Here is a 17,064-nt window from a genome sequence, read left to right on the forward strand (position 1 = left end):
TGTCTACTTAAGGTGGCGCCAGGGACCGGTGCTTTCAAGCCATTCGGCGGACATGAGTTAAATAAATAGGGAGTGCTTTATACCCCAGTAACCTCAGCTTCCCCTACTACGTATTCTGTTTTATGTATATGGCTAATTGCTGCCTATCGCCAGAAACTTAAGACTTTGAGATGGCAGGTCAGACATAGAATTCATGAGCCTAACAGAATAATGCATTTCTCTACAGGGACTGATCAGTTCAGAGAAGCCACAAAACCAGAAACACCTCCAATTTCATCCTCATGTTACTCTGGTAGTCTATTGGCGGCTTTCCCCCACCCCCTTCCTGGGAATGGGATGAAATCTTCCTCTATAAAATCACTAGGAAGAAAAGTATTTATACAACATGACCGACCCCTGATGTTTTAATAGAAATACTGACCAAGTTTACAAACACTTCAAATGCAAATCATAGGGAAAGGTGACTTAAGTACAGAATACCAAACGTGACTTAAAACTTGCTGCTGTAAGATAGGCTGAACTGAAATTGGAACTCAGATGCCAGAGGCAGGAGTTTACTTAAAAATGCTGTTTGTATATCCTGGCTGTAGGTGAAGCTCCCTTCTTTTGGTTGCACTAGTAGGATTGGTCCTGAAACCCTATCCTGACCTGCAGGCAGCTGTTCTGGTCTTAACCCTCTGCAGACACAGCAATAGCTGGGCTGCCTGGGTCAGGCTCAATCAGTTCCCCCTATTAACTCCAAGTCAACATGATCCTTCTTAAGCATGCAGATGGGGATGGGTTGAGTTACTGGCGGAAAACCTGAAGATCCTACATAACCCATCAGTATCACTCCACCTTCCAAGTGAGGCTGTGCTTCAACTTCACCGGAATCTCCTCCCATAGCATTTCCTGCCACCGCACACATGTGAGCTGAGTCTCCTGTAGTTCTCCCATCCCTCCACAGCCCCCACCCCAACAAAAAAGTCTAAAAATCAGATAAGCTTACCATTTGTAAGGAAAGTCCAGAGCAAAAACATTTGTGGTTTTGTGGTGGTAATATTAGGGATTTTTAATTAAAAAGCAAACAAAACCACATAGGAACACTGTTGAATACTTTGACTAGAGTAATAGTTGCTGGAGAAAAATTCACCAAAGTCCTAGGAGGGGGCTCAGTTAGTGTTTGTTCAGAAAAGCCAGGCTGCCCACATACAAAAAATCCTAATCACTCATGTTTAAATATCTGCTGCTTTAAATTTATGTTAATTAAAAAAATATATATACATATACATTCCATTTGCAGTTGCTAATGTATCAAGTCTTCTCCCTCCTAACTCCGTTTATACCACACACTGTGTACACACTTCTTTCAAACACTGGTTTGGTATTTAAGCTGTTCACTCCCATTTCCAATAAAGGTAAGAAAAAATAGAGAAGCACAAACTATACAGCTGCACAATATACCCATATATAAAATATTTCCAAACAGCTGAAATAAGTGGGTAGAATATGTACCAAAAGAATGGATAATTCTATTTTTAAAATCTGAAATATTTTGATTTGGGACAAGTACAACTGACTGCTAACTATTTAAAGCAAAATCCTGTTTTTGTACTGTATGTAGATAAGGAACCGAAGCCCAAATCCCTGCTTCACAGTATTCTCTGGTGAGGACAAGGGACTTGTGTTGAGAGTTTATTCCTTAAGTAAGAACCAAGCTTTATTTATTTACAAAAAAAAAAGTTGGGGCAAGAAGGAAGACAAGTTTTACACAAAAGTACTACAACGGTAACTCCCTTTGGTAAAAAGTGTAATAAATGTCTTTTACATCTGTTCATAGGTACTAAATCTGAAGCCACATAGAACTATGGTACACAAGAAGCTAGAGCAGTTATGCTAGCACATCAAAGCATATTTCTTTTAATAAAAAATTGACAGTATGTACATTATTTACAAAAAAAAAAAGAAAAACCAAGTTAAAATTGTGTTTGTGTGTGTGTGTGTGTGAGTAAAGCTGGTGGATGGCACTAGGGTAGACTAGTAAAGAAGCAGGTACAAAACAGTTCCACGGGAGCTAAAAAGGACGACTGATTTGAACTTGTTGAGGCTGAGAACCAGAGGAGAGAAGAAAGTGTGGGCAGCAAGGTATTCATCAGGAATCAAATCCACAAGATGATCAATCCCAAAGCCAAACTGCAGGTCCCAGAGAAAACCTAATGGGTGATCTAGATGTGCTCAAGTGACCAGGAAAAAAAATCCAATCCAGTTTTTTTTTTTTTTCCTTTTTGGGGGGAAGAGGAAAGGAGCAGTGACCATCAGAGTTACAATCCATCTAAGCGTTGACTCCTCAAGTCTGTCAGTCGATGCTCGCCCATCCAGTCCAGGTGTGAACAGCATCCGGTTCCCTCACTGAAGGTCGCCCCAGGAGGCTCCAGTCTCCACTCTGCTGGTGTGTGCAAGCTGCGTGTCCCTGTGCTTGCGTGGGTTTCCTCCCCTCCAGGGCAGGCTAATACCCAAAACCCCTGGGAAAAGTTCCAACTCCGGCTTTGTAAGGGATCACACGTTCCTTACATGTAGCCCACTTGGTGCCAGGCTGCACCAGCCACGCACAGATCAGGTGGCCACGTCCCAGAGAGGCCCAGGGAGGCTGGAAAGGCATCTTCCTTGTTTCTTCAGTGTGTGCGAGTACACGCGCCCCCCACACACCACCCCCCTCCAGTTATCTGCCCTGGCTTTGCAGTTATGGGGTTTTGAACACTGTGCCATATTTGACACGGTACTTGTTAATGCTCACAAAGTGCAGGGTCTCTGTGTCACAGGTGGTGGTGCAAGGCACCAGGCCCTCCAGCCCCTCACCCATAAGCCACTTGCTGGTCTCCGCTGCCATTTCACGGGGCACATGCTCCTTGGTCCATTTATCTACCCAGGCCTGGAACCTCTGATGTAGCCGCTTGCTTACACGCTCATGGGACTGCAAAATAGAACAAAGAAGAAACCACCCATGAACTAGGACTAAAAAACCCTTCAAACACAAAATCCAATTTTCTTCTAAAGTGGCAGAGGAAAGATGTGGGCTCAAGTTGCAGATCATAAAGCCCCCAGAGAAATGCCAACCCAAGGTCTGGTCAGAACTAGCTCAGTACTTCTCAGTTTTAGTCTGCAGCATCACCACGTTGGTGGCGTGTTGGGGAAGGAGGAAGTCTTGAAAAAAACGTGTACAGAGTTCCTTGTTTCCATCAATCTATATTTTTAAACCAGCAACCCAGCCGATTCTAACGTACCCTGAGTGAGACAATGAGGCTGTTGGTCATTTCTGTCACAGCGCAAGGCAAAGGGTTTAAAACCCACTATCCCTTCCTGCTATTATCGCACTCTGTCCAGCAGGTTGTTGGGCACAGAAGATCTTCAGTGGAGGTTTTTTGTCCCTACCTCCAACATACTTGTTGGTGACCATAAGCAAGGAAGGGAAGGTGATACAAAGATGAATTAGGTGTTTCCCAGCTCCCTACATCATTTGAATCAGACATGCAGACATATAAAACACAGCACCGAGATAGAAGTACATTAAATTGTCCACCCTGTGCTTCCCACTTGAATGTTCTGCAGTCCTTTGATCAGCCTCCCAAACCTGGTAATAACCCTTTCCTGTTAACAGACATACCCCTAAGCTTCCCAGTTACTCAAGCAAAATAAGCAAAGAAACAAAATCAAAAAACAAAAACCACCAGGTATCATCCTTAATGTTCTCCTTTCTCTTAACCTCCCCACATCCAATTGTTAGCACATCCTGACAATTATATCTCCAATCCTTTTTTGGCACACAGTATGGCATATGGCATCCTAGTTCCCTGACCAGGGATCAAACCCATGCCTCCTGCATTGGAAGTTCCAGGGTCTTAACCACTGGACCACCAGGGAAGTCCCTCCAATCTAACTAAAATCCCTCGACAACCCTGGTAGTCTGGGCAGTCGTCACATCTCACATGGATGAGAGCAGTCTTCTGAGTGGTCTCTGCCCATCCAGCTTGGTGCGCTTGCTCACTCCCATCTGTCTACATCTTTGTCAACAGAGTCTCAATGCATCTCAAAATCCAAACCATAGCCTGTAAGGATAAGTAATGTGGCCTCTGTCCACCTTTCCAACTTCATGCATCCCACTTCCCCTATGGCTCAAAACACAATGATGTTTTACTTATTTTTTAAAGGCCCTGCCATGTGGCATTTGGGATTCCAGTTCCCTGACCAGAGACTGAACTTGCACCCCCTGCATTGGAAGTTGGAGCCTCAACTACTGGATCACCAAGCAAGTCCCCCATAGCTGATGTTAGCACTTGCTTGTTTCCTTTGCCTAAAAACTCTGCATCAGGCTGGATCCTCGTCGTCGTACAGGCCTCAGGGGTCACCTCCTTAGAGAGGTCTTCCCAACCAAAGCGGGGCCCTGTGTGCCAGTCACCCTTGATCCCCTCACCTCATTTCTCTCCTTGGAAATGCACATCGTCACACTACCTTACATGTTCTATCTCGTGGCTGTAGTCTCAGGGCCTGGCACAGTACCTGGAACATAACAGCACTAGGACTTGCACATGGGAACAGACAGGACTCACCCAAGCAGTACTACCGCAAATGTCAATGCTGGGAGGAGCTTCACCAGAAGGTGCCGCCAGCTGTTACTAAGCTGTCCCCCACAAATTCGCAACCGGAAATCCTAACTTCCACCCCTCAGTTTGTGACCTTATTTGGAAATAAGGTTGTTGCAGATACAATTAGTTAGGATGAGCTCATACTGTCGGAGGGTGGACCCATAATCCAGTATGGCTGGCATTCTTTAAAAAGGGGGAAGTTTGGACAGACACACACTTAGGGAGAATACCATGTAAAAAGGAAGGCAGAAATATGCAAGCCCCGCAATGCCTGTGATTGCCGGAAAACCACCAGAGGCTAGGAAAGGCAAGAAACAGATTTTCCCTCACAGTCCTCAGAAGTTTCGAAGCAACTCTGCCAACACTTCGACTTTGGACTTCCAACCTCTACATGTGTTAAGATAGTAAGTTTTGCTGTTAAGTCACGCAGTCTGTGGTACTTTGTTACAGCATCCTGGCACTGGCTGAGGAGGGATATTCGTGGAGAGATTCCAAACACTGGTTGGTCCTCACCTGATGGGCCCGCAGCAAGGCGGTCCTCCGATACATGTAATCCTCCGACTTGATCACATACACCATCTTGTAGGAATTCAGCTTGAACCTACACTCCAGTTTATCCAGGCTATCTGCATTCTCCATGGTCTTCTTGCTGTTTCCTTCCTTCCCTTCCTTTTCCTGCTGCTCTCGACCACGCTGACACTTCCGGATCCGCCGCAGATTCCTACAAAGCAGCAAAGCCCTGCAGCGTGAGAGTTCCTCCAGATGCAGATTCCCATGACTGCCCCCCAATTTTTCCTCATTATATGCCTTCATGAAGCTGATCACAACTGTATACATCTAAAAAATTGTTCAATGGTTTCATTGTTAAAAATATTTTTTCAACTGCAGAGATACATGGAATAAAAAGTAGAAATTGCCAACTACCCCCTACCCCAATTCTCAAAATCCCACGTGCCTCGGCAGGGGCAGCCACTGTTGGCAGTTTGGGTTTTTGGTTTTTTACATCTATTTATTTTTGGCTGTGCTAGGTCTTCGTTACTCCATGTGGGTTTCTCTGGTTGCAGCGAGTGGGGGCTGCTCTCTAGTGGTGATGCGCCGGCTTCTCACTGTGGGGGCTTCTCTTGTTGTGAAGCACGGGCTCAGTATTTGTGGCACATGGGCTTAGTTGCCCCTTAGCATGTGCGATCTTCCCAGACCAGGGATTGAACTACTGTCCCCTGCACTGCTGCATTGGCAGGTGGATTCTTAACCACTGGACCACCAAGGAAGTCCCGCTGTTAGCAGTTTTGGCTTAAAATCTTCTAGGTCTCTCTCAATTTTTCACTTAATGCCATAAAATTTTTTTTTTCCATTTCATTAAACATGGATTTGTGTCATTCTCTTTAACTGCTATAGAGAAATATGTCTTAATTTAACATTTCCTTAACAGGAATCACTCAGGGCTCTTCACCTGAACCACAGAGCACAAAAAATTATTCAAATGTCTATTTTTTCAGTTCTCCCAAAGATGGTACATAATCAGTGCCATTCTACATATGAAAAAAGATAATTCACATCAGTGGATGCCTTGGCAGGTATTTAGAGCTTAATCCCCTCAACAACAAGCAGAGAAAGGTTGTCAGCTTGACAGTTCTATTGTTTCCTATGCTTTGCTATTAGAAACTGCTTCAGTGATTATCTCTGTGCATATACATTTCCAGAGGACAGCAGTTCTTTGGTCCAAGGACTGTCGGAGGGCCCAAGACCTTTTTGAGGAAGTTGTGAGATCAAAACTATTTTCATAATACTAAAACATTGTCTTTCTTTCTAAAAAAACAAAACAAGATACAAAGTACTAGCATTAGCAGTATAAAAATAAAGGTGATTTAAAAAAAAGCTGATGGTGGCACCAACCTCCTTAGGTATCTTTGTACTCTTCTCGGGCCACACACTGGCAATTAAACAAAAAGCAAAGATGGTCTGACTTAAGAATGTCCTTGTGAAGCAGTAACATTTCCTAAGAAATTAAAGCCCCTTATTTCACATCTTTTTAATATGCTGGGTGATGAAATGGGGACTACAAATAAAGTACCTCTGTGTGCTAAAGTACAATGGACTCATGAAGGAAAGCACTTGAGCACCACTTGAAATGCAAATGTTCACACTTTTTACCCGAAAGAATAGCTCACTAGCCAGTCTGGGATGTTTGGCAGATATTTTCTCAAAAATGAACAAGGGAGCCTGGTACCTCAAGGAAAAACAACTGAGCATATTTGTTGTTAAATATAAAATTTAAGATTTCAAGTAAAATTCTGAATTTTGATAAATTGGTACTGGCCAGCATGACAAGTGACAACTTCCCACTACTTAAAGATGTGACTGATGAAGTCAACGGCAATATTAGTAAATGTGGCTTTTTTCAGGGGTGGTATGAAGGTAGGGGTGGGAATATTGTAAAAAGAAAACGTCAACATTTGGTAGGTCTGCATAACTCAGTGAATTCACATTTTCCAAATAACTGACTGTATGAAGTTATAAAACCATGCAAGAAAAAATTCAAAGTATAAGACAAGCCAATGGATTTTGACAAGCTCATTGATATTTTCATTGATACTGCAACTAACCTTTAAGAAACTACTACTTGGAGAGTTTTGTCGTCATATCAAAGAATATCTACAATTATCTGAAAGGATATGAAAATACTTCCTTTTCTAGCCTGATTTTCTTCACATAGTACAACCAAACAAAACAGTACAACAGAGCAGCTATGAGAATCCAGTTGTTATACTAAGCCAGACATGAAACTGATTCACAAAAATGTAAAGCAATGCCACTCTTTTCCCTAATTTGAAGCAGTGTTTCATTAAAATACTATTTATGATAATAACATGGAATGCATCTAGTACTGTTTTTTAATGAATTCATAAACAAATATTTTTCAGTTTTAATTTCTAAATGTGATAAACATTACTATATATAATTCACATGAATAAGAGCTTTGGGGGGTATTCAATTTCTAAGAATTTAACGGTTTCAAAGAGAAAGACTGAAAAATAACCTCAGCTGTAATAACAGCTGTAAGGCAAATTATTAAAAAACAAAGGTCCAGGGTAAAGTCTTCTGCATTTTAACGGCTCTGACCTCAGAATGATTGTATCAATATTTCCCCCTAAAGTATGTGAAAGTCGCTCCCTTCTTCCCTATACATGCTATAATACAGTTTACAAATCTTTTAAGAATTTTGCCAATCTGGTGAGAAATATACGATCGTATGTTTATTTGTACTGTTTCATAAGCATGGAGACTAAATCTGTTTTGTTGAGAAAGGGGCCTGGCACAGAGCAGCTGCTTGAAGTCTGCTAAATGACTCAATGAGTAGAAGAAGCTGGCAGTGTCCTTCTGTTCACACCTCTTTCCGTGTTCCAATCAGGAACAAGTCTAATCACACTATCATAATACCTTTCTGGGAATGTAAGACATGAGATTTCAATTCCCAAACTTTGGAAAAGGAAGAAAGCCACTCAGCTAGAGCAAAACCCATTTCCTACTTTTGAAACTTTTTTTCATCTTCAGACAGAGGTCCAACATATACAATTTCCCCATATACAGGGAGGAAATTTCAAAAATTCTGCTAAGAGTAACAGCCAGCCTAAGACTGCCATACTTTGAAAACCTTGCTTACAAGGTTGTCTCCTGGGTGGGTTCTGGGACTGTGGATCGTGGGAGAGTTTCCACCATTCTCTAAATGCTAAGAGTGCCTCACTGTACCTAAACTGCTTGTACAAAGTAAATGAAAAGCTGAAAACCCACTTTCCTTCTGGAAGTCTGGAATTTTGGTACAAGTTAGGCAGAGGGTACCTACAGGACTAGCAACCAATAAAAAAACTCACAGCTCCAAGTCTCCAGCGAGCTTCTCTGGTAGGCAGCATTTCAAACATATTGTAATTTGCTGCTGGAGGAATTAAGAGTGTCCGTGTGACTCCAATGGAAGCCACAGACTCTCTAGAAGCTTGCGCCTGCTTTCCTCTGATTTTTGTCACAGGCACCTTCTGCCTTTTCTGATTTAGCTGTGTATCCTTTCATTATGGTAAATCATCACTGTGGGTATGACTGCATCCTGTGAGTCCTCCCAGTGAATCATCAAACCCTGGAGACTGACACATATTCCTAAAGGGAAGTTATTACTGATTCCTAAAACTCTCACCTCCCTGATGATTGGGCATATACGCTACAGGTAACAAACAACACGGTGTAAAAGCCACACAAACCTCAAATTACTGTTCTCAGGAAATAGAACAATAGGTAAAATGAAAACCAAGAACCTGAAAGTGAGCTAACCCCTCGTTCCTGGACACACAGAAGTGTCCTGCTGCCGATACATGACATGGTTCACTCACCGTGGGAGAAATACTGGTTTCCGTGCCAGATGCTCACGAAGCTCGGGAGAGGTAGTATCAGAATTCATGTATCGCTCTACGTAGTCTGACCAGCGCTAGAATTGTAAACACAACATGTGTGTGGGGAAGGAACCAAAAACTGAACTCCAACCTCAACAGGTGGGTTAGCAAATTCTATGACTGAAATGTCTGAAATACTTAAATTTCAAGATAAAAAAAAAAACTCTTCCCATAATGACATACTTGTTAAGTGGTACTAAAACACAGCTTAAAAAAGCTGTGAGAATGCAGAACTTAAAGCTTCTCTGAGACACTTTAGAGTTATCAGAAGTCGTAAATGGTTAGAAGGTAGCTCACTGACAAGTTTTATTTCCCCACAGAGGGTTCTGTTAAAGAACAAAATGTAGTGGCAAATGTTTGAAAATCAGTACCTTTCACATCAAAATCTGAATTTCTGGAACCTTTTTTTTTTTTAAAATTAAAAGATTCGGCAACCGTATTCCCATAAACCAAGTCTCCTCCCCTCCATGTGCCCTCAACGTCACACATGATGCTTGCCTCTCTCATTAATATTATCTGCTAGACCCAGCTGTGATAACCAACTCACTCTCTATCTACTCTGTGGGGTTGAACTCTTGGCTCCATCTATCCCAACAGAAAGTAAACATGACACAAAGAATCAAGATGATACCGGGCAGATGGCACCTCATTTGTTGTTTCTCATGCTTTAGGAGAAAAACAAAGCTGCCAACCATGAGATTTCCTCTGAGAAGAGGGCTTTACTGAAAGCTAGATGAGACTGCCATTAATTCTAAATATCTACCACCAGGCAGTCTCTTCAGTCGAAGACATGGCTGACATGACCTATACTTTAAGCATCAGGTCCTGACCCTTTAACAGGCTAACGCTGGCTGGGCTTCTAGCAGACAGTCCCTATGCAGACTCTCAGAGCACAACACACTCTCAGCACAGTTTCTGCAGTGTGCTCATCCATACCTCTGCTTCTACAGGGTCATCCGAGTTCTCCTCTTCTGTGTCCAGAAGCTCAATGGTCAGCTGAACCTGGCCTTGGCTCTGAATGAACATAAGCTGCAAATAAGAAACCTTAGTGTAAACAAAAGACCATCTCCAAAGCTGTAATTAGATTCTCAAGGGTTGAGAGGTGGGGAGGCAACAGAGTTGTAAAAAACAATTTTGCTCCAGTTGAAGAGATGAGGAAGATACTCAAAAGCTTAACAGGTGTTTAAAAGGCAAAGGTTGTTCATCTTGCTACCAGCAAAATGAAATATAAGAGCTTCTTGCTGACATTTCATGTTTCATACTTCTTGAATTAGCTAAAACAGTAGTCAATATCAGAAAGAGTGCTCAAAAGTCAGAACCATAAAATGTAATGCTATTTCACTTGATAATCTCATTTATGGGACTTAATGCAAAGATGTAAACAAGTCTACAGTGTTTTTTTTGTATTTTTTTTTTAAAGAAATTTCCCATACCAAACTGAAGTGGAAAACATCAAACAGATAGCAGCAATCACATTTTCACCACAATAAAGACTATCCAAGAAATCACACATACCATGGGGTAAGAAACACAAACCATCAACATTAAGAAGCGATCTGTTGCAATGAAACCAATGATATTTGAAATTCTGAGTTTTACTAATATTATTTGTGTGATTTTTTAAAAATTCATATTTAAAAGCAATACACTGACAGGGGCAAAATCAAGTCATGTTTTGCACAAAAGAAGTGTCAAGTGGTGATGGCACACCGAGTTCCCTGTTGGGAATCCCAGGACTCTCAATGCCCTTATCCTGAGGAATTGCTGCAGATAAATCACTATCGAATTGATCTCTATCCTAACTCCACAGTGATAAAAGAACAGACTCTATGCTTTCACTACCTTTAGACCAACAAAGCTTGCATCCTGTTTTATGTCCCTGGATATGCTTCAGTGTCTCCAAGTTTACAGTCTGTGGGAACTTGAACAGAATTTGTATCCTGTTACGTGGAAACTGTATAAATCGTAATTATGCTGGACTGGTTCACAATGCTTTTCAGGTTTACTATATCCTTCTACTTCTCTGTACACTCATTCTATTAATATTTGAGAGTTTGATATTGAACTTATCTACTTAAAAATATAATTATAATATATAGTGGGACTATATGTAACCTCGTTCTATATTTTCCAAGCTTCCTGTAAATGTGTTATCATACTTTCATAATTCAAAAAAATTAAAATTAAAAACATAAAAAAGATCACTATCAGAATTACATGGTAAAGATCAGAGATTAGAAGAAAGCTTGAGAATCATTTATTTCAACATTCTTCATTTTACATAGGGAAAAACCTAAAATTCAGAGTTCTGATTTCTCAAGGCCACACAGCTAGTCAATAAGCAAACAGAACCAGAAACCAGTTCTGGTTCACAGTTCTTCTAGAGCAGCCTTTAAAAACTCCTATTAGCTAATACATTTTTTAAAATGACAAGAATATAACATACATAAACACATAGTTACTTTCAAAATAGATTTGAAAAAAACTGTTCCTAGCAGTTTGCTAAAACCCCCTGGATTTAGTATGAATGACCTAGAGTGTCAAGATCTGTCCTATGGCTGTAAGGAAGCTGCCCTTCAAAGTACTACTGAGAAGAGTGTCCTCTACATGCCTAAAACTGAACTCGGTTTCACCCCAACTGGCTCCTCATCTGTCTGACACCTATCTTGCTAGGTCCTTTACCATGTGTTCACCCCAACTCTCTGACCTCTGCAACCACTCCAAGGCTTGACTTGCTTTATTATTAGACTGCCCACATCCATCACCCCAATTTCGTAACTGTCTCCAGTTGTAAATATGCCTCGATTCCTCCCCTTCTCCTTACTCAGTGGTACTAAACTGATCTTCCTGAAAGCTCAAATCCAGTGGGCTATTTAGTCCTTAAAAATGCCTCACTGCTCACCAACCACAACAAAATTCACACCTCTTACTATGGCTATGAAGATCCTCTACCATTTGGACACAACCCTCCTCTCCTTTTTCTACATACCTCCTTTCCTTCATTCAACTAACACAAAGTCAAGTCACTGAATGTTTGCTATTTATCTGTCAGGGGCACACTCAGAAGACAGCATGGTTTCCTGTTTGTGTGTGTGTGTGTGTGTGCACGTGCGCATGTGCACTCAATTGTGCCTGACTCTTGCGACCCCGTGGACTGCAGCCCACCAGGCTCCTCTGTGGAATTCTCTAGGAAAGAATATTGCAGTGGGTTGCCATGCCCTCCTCCAGGGGATCTTTCCAACCCAGGGATCGAATCTGTGGCTCTTATATCCCCTGCATTGGCAGGTTGGTGCTTTACCAGCTGAGTCACTGGGAAGCCCCAGTTTCTTGCTTAGAGGAGCTTAATTTAGTAAAGGAGAAGGAATACAAACAAACAGCTATATCTACATTACAACAAAATAACTACAAAGGTACTATTCTAGAAACATGAGCAATATGCTATTCCCTGCTCAGTGAATTGAGAAAGATTCCACTTCACTGAAGTGATGCTTAGCTGGGCCCTGAAAAACACAACAAAGGGGAAGACCAACCAATTTCAGAGAAATCATAACAAAGAAAATCAAACAAATAAATCATAACAAAAATATTTGAAAAAGTACATAAAAAGAACTACAATCCAGCTCCCCCAGAAACAGTGAAGGATGAGCATGCGAGTACATAATACACAGAAGAGGAAAAATGGGTGGTAGTAGGAAATAGGGAAATATGAATTAAAATATTTTTCTAATCATCTCATTGTCAAAAATGAGCTTGATAATACTAAGTGCTACGGAGAAATAAATGCTCTTATCAAAGTGCACACTGGTACATCCTGTCACTTTGGGAGAGAAATGAGAATATCCATTAAAGTTCAAATTTTAAAGCATGCATGTGCGTGCATGCTCAGTTATGCCTGACTCTTTGCGACCCCGTGGAGTGTAGCCCACCAGGCTCTTCTGTCCATGGAATTTTTCAGGAAAGAATACTGGAGGTGGTTGCCATTTCTTCCTCCAGGGAATCTTCCCAACCCAGGAACTAAACCTGTCTCCTGCAGCTTCTGCACTGTTGGGTGGATTCTTTACCACTGCACCGGGCTTCCCTTCCCGGTAGCTCAGTTGGTAAAGAATCCGCCTGCAATGCATGAGACCCTGGTTCAATTCCCGAGTTGGGAAGATCCCCTGCAGAAGGGATAGGCTACCCACTCGAGTATTCTGGCCTAGAGAATTCTATGAACTGAATAGTCCATGGGGTTGCAAAGAGTCAGACGCAACTGAGGGACTTTCACTTTACTTACCACTGTACCACCACCTGGGAAGCCCTAAAATATGCATACCCTACTCTTTTAACCCAGTAATTTCAATTCTATGTCTCTACCCTTAACATTACCACATGCACACAAGAATATAAATTGTAAATGCTGTTCAATGAAGCACTATTTGAGATAGTAAAAACGGAAATAGCTTAAAACGTTCACCCATAGGGGAATGATTTAAAAAAAAAAAACAACTATGCCACAGGAAATTCCCTGGTGGTCCAGTGGTTAGGACTCTGTGCTTTCACTGTTGGGGGCTCAAGTTTGAGCCGTGGTGAGGGAGCTAATACCCTAAACAAACAAACCACAAAAAACTATGGTACATTCATAGTTTTAAGTATGACACAGCAGATGAAAAACATGAGCTATGTCTATATACACCAAAATAGAGCAAATTCTAAGACATATTAAGTGGAAAAAAGCAAGATGTAAAGTACATAGTTTAATTAAAAAATTTATTTCTACATAAATACACATGTATATGTAAATGCATAGAAAAGGATCCGAGCGGTTATATGGAGAGTTAAACATGCCTAATTTTTAAAAAGCACTAGAGAATATGCCTAGGAAAAATGAAGGGAGAGGAGGCTGGAGGTGGGACTGGGCAGGGGATTTGAAGGGCTACTTATGCTTAGCTTAATGCTCATACTATGGACTTTCATTCTCTATGTAAAACATTTTAAAGAAAAAGGTCACTGTGATGACCCAATATTCCTGGTTACCAAACCTTCTGTTCCCTCTGCTATTCTGACAAATGTGTCATCTACAGGGTGAGTCTAACCATTCCTTAATAGGCCCTCACCACACAATCTGTTAACTCACTGTAAGTGGGGGTGGTAATTCTGTCACCATGAAATAAGCAAACATTAAACTCATGATAAACATTTACAGATTTAAAACTATGAAAGGCTTAGGAACTCTCCTCTGTAGTGGGAAAGTCCTCAGGTAGTAGAGCATCACAACTGTGACTGAACTAGAAAACTTGTTTCCAGGTCTTTGATTCTAAATTAAGCCAGCAGTAGGCTGAAAGTAGAAGCACACACAGCTAAGTGAACAGTTTGAGGGTCAGATCATTAAAGTACATGGGACATGCTCACTGAGGTTAAAATTTTGTTTAGCTTAGCTCTCTCTGCTCGGCCAACTACGAACCTTACTCTGGGCCACCTAAACCTGTCCTTACATTAATACATACAGGCTTTGTTCAACTATACATATTACACAGCCACAATAATAATATACATAATTTTGTGTCCTTTTATTTGCTTCAGTACTTTTACTAACATATAATTAACTTTTAAGAGCTGCAAAACATGCCATTTAGCAGTCACACAATAGGCTGCCATTAACCATTCCCATTAAGGGTTGGACATCTAGATTGTTTCCAGTTTCTAGCTATTTGCTTTTCTAATTAGCTATTATAATGAAGGAAAACTGGAAACAACCTAAATGTCCAAACAGACAGGCATAATTTTCTATAAAATACTGAATAGTCATAAAAAGATGCTGAAGACCCAGAGGTGTTGCTAATTGAGCAAAATAAGTTACACAGAATGCTTTGCCCAGTATAATGTCTTTCAAAATATATACAAAAATAGGAAAGTTCAGAAATGCAAAAATGATTATTTCTGGGGAAAACTGTAGACAACTAGTTTTTCTTTTCTCTACATTTCCTATCTTTTCTACAATGACCATGGATTACATTTTTAAACAATATTCACAAAGCATTTAATACCAAAAAAAAAAGTTCAGAGAAAACGAAAATCATATATAAGAACTAATTTTTTTTTTAAAGGCAAGAAACAGACTGCCTACGAGACTTTACTTTTCCATGTTTTTTATATTTCTTCTAATGAGTTCAAAGGAACTCCAAGGCATTCCAGGAGTGGAGACACTGGGTCGAAGCACCCTGGTATGGCTCTGACTTCTGCAGGTTAGAGTCCCAACAGTTTACACTGTTATCAGCATGTTCCCTGACTAAATGAGTAACTCTCACCTTAAAGCAATTTTCATCTGACATGAGCTGCTCAGCTTTCCGCTGATATGTTGACTCCAGGAGGCTCCTTGAAGTCTGTGTGTTCAGCTGGCCTCCTGTGGCCCCATTATTGTTTTCTGCCAGGTACAGGTCAGTCACTTGTACACAGATCTCATCACTCACGATATGCTGCAGCTGGAATCAAGCACAGGCAAGTCATCAGGAACCAAAAATACAGTTCTCCCCATCATACACTCAGCTTTCCTTTGGTGGTTCCAATTATTCAGTTAAAAAAAGGGTTTTTTCGGTTGAAAATTTTAGAAAATTAATCATATAAAATCACTATCTTATTTTCTTAGAGAATAACCAAGCCAAAAATCTTCAACCATATCATTGGTCCAAGAGTAAAAATGTTCATATATATTTAAGAGCAAAACCATAGGTAACTCAGGTTAATGTGCTACTTATTTAAAGTTCTAGTGTTGGTCACTCGGTCATGTCTGACTCTTTGTGACCCCATGGACTGGAGCCCACCAGGCTCCTCTGTCCATGGAGTTCTCCAGGCAAGAATAGTAGAGTGGGCTGTCATTTCCTTTTCCAGGGTATCTTCCCCACCCAGGGATTGAACCTGGGTTTGCCGCATTGCAGACAGACTCTTTACCAACTGAGCCACCAGGGAAGCCATTTAAAGTTCTAAGGTACTTAAAAAATTTTTTTTACATGAAAGAGAATTTCTATGGCTTGCCACCTTTATGGCACTTCTTTACCTTTTATAATTTGCTTTCACACATACTCTGATTTGATCCACACAACTACCCTGGGAAGCAGTCTGGATAGGGGTGCCCTGTTATATATGAGACAAATTTACATTTTAGATAAGAAGACTCACTGTGTGCTAAGGTGAGGAGAGGGAATTTAGAGAACCATGAAAACAAGATCCATTCCTATATTCAAAGCCCTGGTACAAAGTGAAATTCAACAGGCACTGAAGAAGCTGTTGTTGAATTAATCTGTCACTGGCACTCAGCTGAAGGTGCTAAGTCAGAATGAATATTCAAGTTTCTGGATCCCAGGCCAATATTCTTTCTAACACACTCCCTATTTTTCCACATCTGATAATAAAAGCATAGTATTTAAATTCTATGCAAATGAACTCATTTTCAATACATGTCAATCATGATTGACTACTGGTAACTTCTGTGACTATCTTATTAAACTCTGATGACTAGCAAGTTGAACCCCTCAGAGATTCCATTCTTATAGGTCATAACAATATCATCTATCATAAAATAAAAATTCCTTCAAATGAAATTTTACCCCTTAAACGCCACAGGATGTGAAAAACAAAGAAGAAAGCAAAACGTTAATTGCAATAACAATTTATCTACTTTAAAATTCTCATAACTGCTAAGCCATTCTATTTTTAGGAAGATACACTCTTTTTGAAGCACTAGTAACTATGACAACTACTTATTTTTAACATTTGAAAAAGTCTTAAGTGACAAGTATGTGTATTTGTAGATAAATGGACAAAATGTAAGGTCAGATGGTGACTGACCTGATGGTGGTAGAAAGGCCAGCAACTGGAAATGGTTAAATAACAATCAGGCCATACAACAGCTTTTAATGTGACTGTTAAAATAATGCTTACAACCTGAAAATACAGGGGAAAGCTTAAAACACAGTGTTTAAGAGAAAAAAGCAGTGTAAAAAAAAGTATACAAAGCATGGTCTCTACTATGTAGA

At 40.7% G+C, this 17,064-nt stretch overlaps 1 protein-coding gene across 2 annotated transcripts in view; it reads right to left on the minus strand.

Annotated features, from left to right (window-relative positions):
* Positions 1 to 1,673: 1,673 nt before the first annotated feature.
* Positions 1,674 to 17,064, minus strand: part of SIN3A (SIN3 transcription regulator family member A) — a 64,242-nt gene continuing 48,851 nt past the window's right edge. For both annotated transcript variants that reach the window (XM_055418114.2, XM_055418113.2), the window contains exons 17-21: positions 15,340 to 15,513; positions 9,992 to 10,084; positions 8,996 to 9,090; positions 5,133 to 5,340; positions 1,674 to 2,950 (exon numbers count right to left, since the gene is read on the minus strand). In XM_055418114.2, the coding sequence (XP_055274089.1) occupies positions 2,720 to 2,950; positions 5,133 to 5,340; positions 8,996 to 9,090; positions 9,992 to 10,084; positions 15,340 to 15,513 (801 nt within the window). In that variant the 3' untranslated portion in view covers positions 1,674 to 2,719. The remainder of the gene's footprint in view (positions 2,951 to 5,132; positions 5,341 to 8,995; positions 9,091 to 9,991; positions 10,085 to 15,339; positions 15,514 to 17,064) is intronic.

This window comes from Moschus berezovskii, chromosome 21, assembly GCF_049115385.1.
Source record: "Moschus berezovskii isolate FMDL1 chromosome 21, NW_MosBer_1.0, whole genome shotgun sequence".
Taxonomy (NCBI): Eukaryota; Metazoa; Chordata; class Mammalia; order Artiodactyla; family Moschidae; genus Moschus; species Moschus berezovskii.